This window comes from Saimiri boliviensis, chromosome 6, assembly GCF_048565385.1.
Source record: "Saimiri boliviensis isolate mSaiBol1 chromosome 6, mSaiBol1.pri, whole genome shotgun sequence".
Classification (NCBI taxonomy): domain Eukaryota; kingdom Metazoa; phylum Chordata; class Mammalia; order Primates; family Cebidae; genus Saimiri; species Saimiri boliviensis.
The window spans coordinates 76,817,502-76,828,259 of NC_133454.1; the positions used below are offsets into that span (position 1 = coordinate 76,817,502).

At 39.8% G+C, this 10,758-nt stretch overlaps 1 protein-coding gene across 1 annotated transcript in view; it reads left to right on the plus strand.

The window, feature by feature from the left end:
* The window catches only part of NLRP14 (NLR family pyrin domain containing 14), a 37,583-nt gene extending 29,509 nt beyond the window's left edge, over positions 1-8,074 (plus strand). Inside the window, exons 10-11 of the mRNA XM_003919796.3 lie at positions 7,071-7,241; positions 7,939-8,074. Coding sequence (XP_003919845.3) covers positions 7,071-7,241; positions 7,939-8,074 — 307 coding nt within the window. The remainder of the gene's footprint in view (positions 1-7,070; positions 7,242-7,938) is intronic.
* The last annotated feature ends 2,684 nt before the right edge of the window (positions 8,075-10,758 follow it).

The following is a 10,758-nucleotide window of genomic DNA, read 5'->3' on the forward strand; positions in this document are numbered from 1 at the left end:
TTTGTTTAAAGTCTGTTTTATCAGAGACTAGGATTGCAACTCCTGCTGTTTTTTGCTCTCCTTTTGCTTGGTAAATCTTTCTCCATCCCTTTATTTTGAGCCTATGTGTATCCTTGCATGTGAGATGGGTTTCCTGGATACAACACACCAGTGGGTTTTGGCTTTTTATCCAATTTACCAGTCTGTGTCTTTTTACTGAGGCATTTAGCCCATTTACATTTAAGGTTAATATTGTTATGTGCGAATATGATCCTGCCATTTTGATGCTAGCTGGTCGTTTTGCTTGTTAGTCGATGCAGTTTCTTCATTGTGTTGATGCTCTGTACCATTTGGTACATTTTTGGAGTGGCTGGTACTGGTTGTTCTTTTCTATGTTTAGTGCTTCTTTCAGGAGCTCTTGTAAAGCAGGGCTGATGGTAATGAAAACTCTGAGTAATTGCTTGTTCTTAAAGGATTTTATTTCTCCTTTGCTTATGAAACTCAGTTTGGCATGATATGAAATCCTAGGTTGAAAGTTCTTTTGTTTAAGGATGTTGTATTTTGGCCCCTATTCTCTTCTGGCCTATAGTGTTTCTGCTGAGAGATCTGCTGTGAGTCTGATGGGCTTCCCTTTGTGGGTGACCTGACCTTTCTCTCTGGCTGCCCTTAGCATTTTCTCCTTCATTTCCACCCTGGTGAATCTGATGATTATGTGCTTTGGGGTTGTTCTTTTTTAGGAATATCTTTGTGATGTTTTCTGTATTTCCTGGACTTGCATATTGGCCTGCCTTGCTAGGTTGGGGAGGTTTTCCTGGATAATATCCTGAAGAGTGTTTTCCAGCTTGGATTCATTCTCTCTGCCACTTTCAGGTACACCTATGAAACATAGATTAAGTCTTTTCACATAATCGCATATCTCTTGGAGGCTTTGTTCATTTCTTTTTACTCTCTTTTTCTCTAATCTTGCCTTCTCTTTTTATTTCATTGAGTTAATCTTCAACCTCTGATATCCTTTCTTCTGCTTGGTCAATTCGGCTATTGAAACTTGTACATGTTTTGCGAAGTTCTCGTGTGGTTTTTCAGCTCCATCAATTCATTTATGTTCCTCTCTAAGCTGTTTATTCACGTTAGCATTTCGTCAAATCTTTTTTCAAGGTTCTTAGTTTCTTTGCATTGGGTTAGAACATGTTTTTTAGCTCAGAGAAGTTTCTTATTACCCACCTTCTGAAGCCTGTTTCTGTCAATTCATCAGACTCATTCTCCATCCAGCCTTGTTCCCTTGCTGGTGAGGAGTTGTGATCCCTTGGAGGAGGAGAGGCGTTCTTGTTTTGGGTGTTTTTATCCTTTTTGCACTGGTTTCTTCTCATCTTTGTGGATTTATTTACCTGTGGTCTTTCTAGTTGGTGACTTTCAGATGGGGTCTCTGAGTGGACATCCCATTTGTTGATGATGAAGTTATTTCTTTCTGTTTTATAGTTTTCCTTCTAACAGGCCCCTCTGCTGTAGGACTTCTGGGGGTCCACTCCAGACCGTGCTTGCCTGGGGCTCACCTTCAGTGGCTGCAGAACAGCTCTACTTGCTGTGAAACTCTCAATCCAGAGTGTTTCAGATTGCTGGTCTTTGTGGGAGTGGGACTGGCCATGCCTGATCACCTGGCTCCCTTCCTCAGACCCCCTTTTTTCAGTTGAATGGGCGACTCTGTCTCCCAGGTGTGCCAGTCACCAGTTGAAATGGCACCCAGATTTGTGAGAGTTCTTGTGCGGAGACCTGCTGCGCCAGCTGAAACAGCCACACTGGGGGCTCATAACGCTTTTTCACCTGGGAATCTCCTGGCCTCGCTCCCTGTTTCAGTCCCCTTTTTTTCAGTTGAACAGGTGACTCTGTCTCCCAGGCATTCCAGTCACCAGTTGAAAAGGTGCCCGGATTTGTGTGAGATTTTGTGTGGCAACCCACTGTGCCAGCTGAAACAGCTATGCTGGAGGCACTTTTCCACCAGGAATCTCCTGGCCTGGCTTCCTGTTTCCAGCCCCTTTTTATCAGTTGAATGGGTGACTCTGTCTCCCAGGTGTTCCACTTGCCTGTTGAAAAGGTGCTTGGATTTGTGTGAGATTTTGTGTGGAGACCTAAGCACAGCCATGCTGGAGACTCGTGTTGCTTTTTCACCCAGGAATCTCCTGGCCTAGCTCCCTGTTTCAGTCCTCTTTTTATCAGTTGAATGGGTGACTCTCTCAGGAGCTCATTGCCAGCTGAAACAGCATCCAGACCTGTGTGAGTTTTTTGTGCGGAGACCCGTGGAGACCCACCACGTTGGCCAAAACAGCCGTGCTGGCCAAAACAGCCACGCTGGAAACGTGTGGCACTCCTCCACCCAGGAATCTCCTGGTCCGTGGTCGATAGAAATCCGCCTGGAAATGTGGCGATTAGTCACCCTCTGCGCTCTCTCTGGGAGCTGCAATCCAGATCTGCTCCTACTTGGCCATCTTGGATCCCCCTCCAGACCTTTGCAGTGTTTAGTTTTCTGTTCCTGTATTAGTTTACTGAGAATGATGGTTTCTAGCTTAATTCATGTCCCTGCAAAGGTCATGAATGCATCCTTTTTATTGCTGCATTGTATCCCATGGTGTATATGTGCCACATTTTCTTTATCCAGTCTATCAGTAATGGGATTTGGATTGGTTCCAAGTCTTTGCTATTGTGAATAGTGCTGCAATAAACTTGTGTGTGTATGTGTCTTTATAGTAGAATGACTTATAATCCTTTGGATAATATACCCAGTAATGGGATTGCTGGGTCAAATGGTATTTCTGGTTCTAGATCCTTGAGGAATTGCCACACTGTATTCCACAATGGTTGAACTAATTTACATTCCCACCAACTGTAAAAGCATTCGTTCTTATTTCTCTATATCCTCTTCAGCATCTGTTGTTTCCTGACTTTTTAATGATCACCATTCTAACTGGCATGAGATGGTATCTCATTGTGGTGACCATTGATGATGAGCTCTTTTTTTTTTTTTTTTTTTTTTTTTTGAGACGGAGTTTCACTCTTGTTGCCCAGGCTGGAGTGCAATGGCGTGATCTCAGCTCACCGCAACCTCCGCCTCCTGGGTTCAGGCAATTATCCTGCCTCCTGAGTAGCTGGGATTACAGGCACATGCCACCATGCCCAGCTAATTTTTAGTATTTTTAGTAGAGACAGGGTTTCACCATGTTGACCAGGATGGTCTCGATCTCTTGACCTCGTGATCCACCCGCCTCGGCCTCCCAAAGTGCTGGGATTACAGGCTTGAGCCACCGCGCCCGGCGATGAGCTCTTTTTTCATATGTTTGTTGGCTGCATAAATGTCCTCTTTTGAGAAGTGTCTGTTCATGTCCTTCACCCACTTTTTGATGGGGTTGTTTTTTCCTGTAAATTTGTTTAGGCTCCTTATAGATTCTAGATATTAGCCCTTTGTTGGATGGATATTTGCAAAATTTTTTCCCATTCTATATATTGCTTTTTCACTCTGATGATAGTTTCTTTTGCTGTAAAGAGCTCTTTAGTTTAACTGGATCCCATTTGTCTATTTTGGTTTTTGTTGCCATTGCTTTTGGCATTTTAGTCATGAAGTCTTTGTCCATGCCTACATCCTGAATGATATTGCCTACGTTTCCTTCTAGGGGTTTTTATGGTTTTAGGTCTTACATTTAAGTCTTTAATACATCTTGAGTTAATTTTGTATAAGGTGTAAGGAAGGGATCCAGTTTCAATTTTCTGCATATGGCTAGCCAGTTTTCCCAATACCATTTATTAAATAGGGAATCCTTTCCTCATTTTTCGTTTTCAGGTTTGCCAAAGATCGGATGGTTGTAGATGTGAGGTGTTATTTCTAAGGCCTCTGTTGTTTTCCATTCATCTATTTATCTGTTTTAGTACCGGTACCATGCTGTTTTGGTTTCTGTAGCCTTGTAGTACAGTTTGAAGTCAAGTTGCATGATGCCTCCAGCTTTGTTCTTTTTTGCTTGGGATTTTCTCACATATACAGGCTCTTTTTTTACTCCACATGAAATATAAAGTAGTTTTTTATAGTTCTGTGAAGAATGTCAGTGGTAGCTTGATGGGGATAGCATTGAATCTGTAAATTACTTTGGGCACTATGGCCGTTTTTATAATATTGATTCTATCTATGAGCATGGAATGTTTTTCCATTTGTTCATGTCCTCTTATTTTCTTGAGCAGTGGTTTGTAGTTATCCTTGAAGAGGTCCTTCACACTCCTTTTCAATTATGTTCCTAGGTATTTTATTCTCTTTGTAGCAGTTGTGAATGGGAGTTCACTCATGATTTGGCAGTTTGTCTATTATTGGTGTACAAAAATTATTGTGATTTTTGCACATTGATATTGTATCCTAAGACTTTGCTGAAGTTGCTTATCCTTGAAGAAGTTTGCCTAATATGATGAATCACATTGATTTATGCGTTATATCAACCTTGCATTTTTGGACTAAAACCAACTTGGTCATATCTCCTATATACATTGTGTAATTTACTGTGTTAATGTTAGTAACAGAATTTAATCATCTTTGTTCATAATGGAGACTATAATTTCTGTCTTGTGCAGTCTTCATCAACTTTTTGTATCAAAATTACAGTATTTTTATAAAATGAGTTCAGGAGCATTCCTTATCTTTTAGTTTCCTGCAAGGATTTTTGTAAGATTGAAATTATTTTTTCCTTGAAATTTTTGAAGCTGTCTAATCTGGAGTTTCCTTTGTGTGTAGGATTTTTGACTTCTGATTCTATTTTTAAAAGATTTAGGTTTTCTCTTTCTCGTGGAGTGCTTTTTGGTAAGTAAATACTGTTGGTTTTTATCTATATTATCTAAATTTTAAAACTTATTGGCAGGCATCTAATATTTTATTATTTGCTTAACTTCTTAATCATCTATATTGATGTCTTTTTCTCATTTGTGATATTGAATTTGACCCTTTCTTTATTTTTGTATTCAAAGAACACAACATTGATCCCCTGTATTGTACATCTACATTCTATTTCATTAATTTCTGTTTTTATCTTATTTATTTTATTGTACTTTTGTTGGGTTTATTTTACCATTTACTAAATTCTTGAATTGGATGCTTAGATCATACATATTTTCTTTTTCTTTTCCAACACTTCTTTTCAAATGGTTACATTAACTTTATCATAAGATTTTGATATTGTATACAGTGTTTTTTGTTACTTTTGAGTCCACAATATTTTTAAACGTCCATAGAACTTTTTTCTTCAACTAATAGGTTATTTTTAAACATACTCCTTAATTTTCAAACATAAGGCTTTTCTTACCTTTTCATATTCAGTCTGTAGAATTGTTGTCTGAGAACATACTGTGTGTGAGTGCTGTTCTTTGAAGTTTGTTGTCATTTGCTACATGACTTTAAACACACTTAAAAAGAACATGAAAAATTATTGGTTTTAATTTAATTTTTATTTTTTCTAAAGACAAGGTCTTGTTCTATCACCCAGGCTGGAATGCAGTGGTATGATCAATGCTCACTGTAGACTGCAATCAGCTAGGCAACCAATCCTCCCAGCCTCATGAGTAGCTAGGACTACTGGTGTGCACTACCTTGTCTGGCTACTTTTTTTTTTTTTTTTTTTTGGTAGAGATGAGGTCTTGCTCTGTTATTAAAGCTGGTCTCAAATTCCTGGCCTCAAGCCACCCTGTTTCCTCAGCCTCCCAAAGTGCTGGGATTATGGGTACCAGCTACTGTGCCTGGCCGGTTGCAGTATTCTGTATCAGTTAATTAACATTATTAATTCTGTTCAAACTATCTAAATTTTAGTGATTTTTTTCCAGTCAGTTACTGTGAAATATATGCTAAAATTTTTATTAAAATTATAGATTTGAGTCTTTTACTTTGTAGGTCTGTTTCTCTCTTCCATATTTTGAGACTAATTTGACTGAAAATATAAAATTACTGTATTTCCTGATGAATTCATGATAACACTTTGTTTTATAATGCTTTTTTGACCTAAAGAAGATTTTGTGTGATATTTACATACCCTGTCTCATAATTAGTGGGACCATTCTTCATCACATAAATGTGATCACTTAACAAAAAAAAAAAGTTTTGTATGCTCAACATCTATATAGGTACTCAGTTGTTCAATGGCCAGGTAAACATAGGGTGAAAATTAGATTCAAATTGGTTAGGAGAATGTTTGGTGTAGAAAGTTGAATTTGACATAGTTCCTCAGTTCCTCAGTATATACTACTGGCTTGTGCAGAGGCCCTTGACTGATGGATGGGTGGGTTGGTTAATTTATCTCCCTTAGCCATTCTCCTTCCCATCTATAGGCAGCTGACCTGATGTATTGGAAATGTGCCATAGAATTGCATTTTTATTTGCATCAGTGGCATGATGCTAAAAACCTTATTATATTCCTTGCCTTTTTTTTTTTTTTTTTTTTTTTTTTGAGATGGAGTCTTGCTCTGTCACTCAGGCTGCAGTGCAGTGGTATGATCTTGTCTCTGTACAACCTCTGCCTCCCAGGCTCAAGCAATTCTCCTGCCTCAGCTTCCCGAGTAGCTGGGATTACAGGTGCATGCCACTAGGCCAAGCTAATTTTGTATTTTAGTAGAGATGAGATTTCCCCACATTGGCCAGGTTGGTCTCGAACTCGACCTCAGGTGATCTGCCCACCTAAGTCTCCCAAAGTGCTGGGATTACAGGCCACCACGCCTGGCCTATTCCTTGCTTTTTAAGTACTCACTACCAAGCTTCTAATCTCTTGTTATAGTAATATATTTTTAGTGATCTTCACGGATTCAGCTGCTTCATAGTATTTTGTAATGTGCTTGCATGTTTTATTTATTACCTAAACAATAATTACAAATTTGTAATTCATAATTTTGGAAGGGATAAGTTCAGCCTAGAAATATCTGGTATTAATGAATATTATATGTACTTACCGTCCTTGAATTATACTAACTGCTCATTTTTTAAAGTTTCTGGAATTATCCTCCATTTTGAGTTCACAGATCTCCCGTGGGCTTATTCTCTGTCATCAAACAAAGTCATTTTCGTCTTTTGTCTGTCTTCTCTACAGTTTGGAATACTGTGGTTTGACATCTCTCTGCTGTCAAGATCTCTCCTCTGCTCTTAGCATCAACCAAAGACTGATAAAAATGAACCTAACACAGAATATCTTAGGGTATGAAGGAATTGCGAAGTTATGTGAAGTCTTGAAGTCTCCTGAGTGTAACCTACAAGTTCTAGGGTAAGTCTCTATTGGCTTCTCATGGGGAGCATTTCCTGTGATGAGGGATTTGGGGAGCCAATGTTTTGCAGGCCTCAAAATCAACCTGATTGTGTATCCTTGGGTATATTCTAGACACTTGTTTTTCTCTCATACAACATTGAATTTTGAGAGACACAATATAGCATGGTAGTTAAATGTTGAGTACTTTGGAACCAGCCTAGCTGAGTTTGAATTCTGACCCTACCACTTACTAAATATTTAATCAAGGCTAGTCCTCCATCGTTCTTAGTTTGGATTTGCTTATCTGTAAAATGGGTGAAATGATAAAATCTACCCATAAGGTTATTGTGAGGATCTGAGTCAAGTACTTAGAACAGTGCCTAGCATAATAATAAACAATAAATGTGTTAGCTGTTTTCATTATTATCAGTGGTAGTATTAATTTTGCTTGGATAGCAAGGCTTTTGGAGGACCCTTTTTAATTTTAATCAGTTTAGCTTTCTCTTCTGTTAATATATTCTATCTTCCTTCAACTGCTGTATATCCCTCACTGTATCTCTCAGTTCCCTTCCCCACTCCTCATCCATGTTGTAATAGTCTTTCTCTATTTTAACGGAACAGTTTATTTTTCTCCTGAAATAAATTCTTTACAGAGAAAGTAGAGGGCTGTAGGGAAGTTGAGTGCAGGAAAAGAGATGTTCCCTTGTTTTCTCAGGTTGTGCAAAGAGGCATTTGATGAGAAAGCCCAGAAGCTGCTGGAAGCTGTGGGAGTTAGCAATCCACATTTAATCATTAAGCCAGATTGTAACTATCATAATGAAGAAGATGGGTCTTGGTGGCGGTGTTTCTGATTTGAAGAACCTGACATTCCAATCAATCAATCAATCAATCAATCAATACCAAGACCTGAGTGCTTAGCTTTAGATACTCTATGCCCAGAGATAGTGCACTTGGTATCTGTCAGATACTGTTCACCCACTTCTCTGTAAAATGTTCTACTTCACACAGGTGTTGAGAGGCTAAAATAAAATGAAAAGCATCAAACTCTCTGGAAAGTATAATATGTTTTAAATTGGAGATAGAGCTTAAGAATGCAGGTAAGGGAAGCCTGGATATGAGGCTGACGGATGGGGACAGGGAAGATCAGTTAAAGTGTGCCTTGTTTTTTTCTGACTTCCATTGACCTGGCTTAGTTTGCAGCCCCGCTATCTCTGGCACCTTTTATTAAAATGTGTATCCATGTGTGTTCTTGGAATCACCAGTGTCAAGATCACTTGGGTATCTGTCTTAAAATGGAGATTCCTGAACCCCACACTAGACTTACCAAATCAGAATGTCTGTATGAGAGCCCTTAGGATCCAGCATTTTTTATAATTTCCCAGGCAAATTCTTAAGTATAGTAATAGTGGAGAATCACTAGTTTAAGTAGAAATGGGAGTCGACTTCTACAATGAACACTTTCTGTAGCTTGTTGTAAAGATAAGGAGGATTAATTTCCCTTAAGAGGGTATAAGGTTATTTGAGGTAGAGCTAGAAACAGAGTCTTTCATTTGGCAAAAACATGACACAATAAAATTTTTTGGTCTGAAAGACTGTTCTTGTTATTTACTGCTGTGTTACAAACTATCCCAAAACTTGGTGGCTTAAAACAATAACCATTTTATTAAATCTCATAACTTGGATTGGAATTCAGAAAGGGCCCAGCTGAACATTCTTATACTCCATGTGGTATCAATTGGGGTCTCTTGATGGTATTCACCTTGCAGCCAGGTTGCTCTGGAGGCCCCAGATAACTTTTACACGTCTGTTGCCTTGGCAGGGATGGCTACAAGGCTGGATTGGGCCAGACCCCTCTTCTTTGTTACCAGCCACAGTGGTTTGCAGCAGTTTCGGTCCCTGGCCCCTCAGAGGAAAGAATTCAACTGAGAGGCAGAAGTAGATTTAAAGCAGAGGCACATTTTATTAAAGAAAGCAACGCAGCAAAGTATACTTGGCAGAAACCAAGCAGGCAATTTGAGAGGTTCAAGTGTCTCTTGATTCTTGGCTTGGGACTTTATACATTGACTCATCTTCTAGGGTCCATTTTCTCTTCCACTGAGCCCTCCCTTGGGCAGGTTGTTGCTTGATTACTCCATGTGCAGTGGCCTGCCAGCAGTTGGGAGGGGCCCCATGCACAGTGTTTACTGAAGTTGTGTGCATGCTCCCTTGGGGTGATTTTTCCTTACTGGTTGAGCTCCCCCAGAGGAAGGTCATATACAGGTCCACCATCTTGCTCCCTTTTGCCCATGGTTAAAACCTTATCAGGGATTATGGTTCACTGGCTCCAGGTGCTTTCTATCTGTTGGAGGCCTTCTTTCCCTCCTGGTGCCAGTTGTGGCCACTTACTGTCTCAGAGGGATAGTTTTATGGTCACCTGCCCTTCACCTGAGGTGAGCCAGACATCTCTGGGGACCCTCCCTTGTCCTGCTCATTCTCAGAGGAAAAGGTTTATGATTGCCTGACTACAGCTCAAAAATTGGTTGCCATTCCTGGGGGCCCTCTCTCCAGTCCTGCTCATAGCTGTCTAACTACCTACTCTAACATTCTCTCTAGTCTTAGGGCCTGTCCATGTGGTTTCTGCAGGGTGGAGATTCAGGATTTGAAAGGGCTGAGTGGAAGCTGCCAGTTTTCTTAAAAGCTAGGCCCGGAACTGGCATAAAGTCACTTCCATAATCCTCTATTGGTGAAAACAGTACAGGCCAGCCCAGATTCTAGGGCAATCAATTATTGATTGGAGTAGTGTCAAAGAATCTGTGGTCTTCTTTAGTTCACCACAAATGGCATGTTTTTTTCCTTGTCTGTGGGAGATAATAAAGCCTCTTAACTGATTGTAAGGCAAAACCCAACACATTTTCTTTGTTAACACAGTCAATTCTCACACAGTTTTGGTCACCAAAATGTGTGGGTTTTTGCCACACTGAGCAAATTTCCAGCACTAGCTGGGTGTCCTATACTTCGATTCCATTCTGACATTATCATACTGGAGAGAGCATTATATTTCACCGGTGAGAATCTCAGTCCCACAAGACTGTCCCCTATTTGAAGTACCAATTGCGAGTCCCAGGTTGTGACCTGTACTTCTGACAAACTGGCTATAATTCAGGGTTCCCACAACTCTCTTTCCCTGGGTTCCATAATTTGCTAGGATGGCTCACAAAACTCAGGGAAATACTTTACTTACATCTACCCATTTATTATAGAGAATATTACAAATGATACAAATGAATAGCTATATGAAAGATACATAGGGCAAGGTTCAGAAGGATTCTATTCCTGTGGATTTAACTTGTGCCACCCTCTCAGCACGTGGATATGTTTAGTAACCAGAGAGCTTTCTGAATCCTATTTTTTTATGTTTTTGTGGAAGCTTCATTAGGTAGGCATGACTGAGTCAATCACTGGGCTTTGTGATAAACTCAACCTCAGCACCCCCTTGCTTCTTTGGAGGTCAGGATGGGGAGTGCTGAAAGTTCCAATCCTTTAATCACGTGGTTGG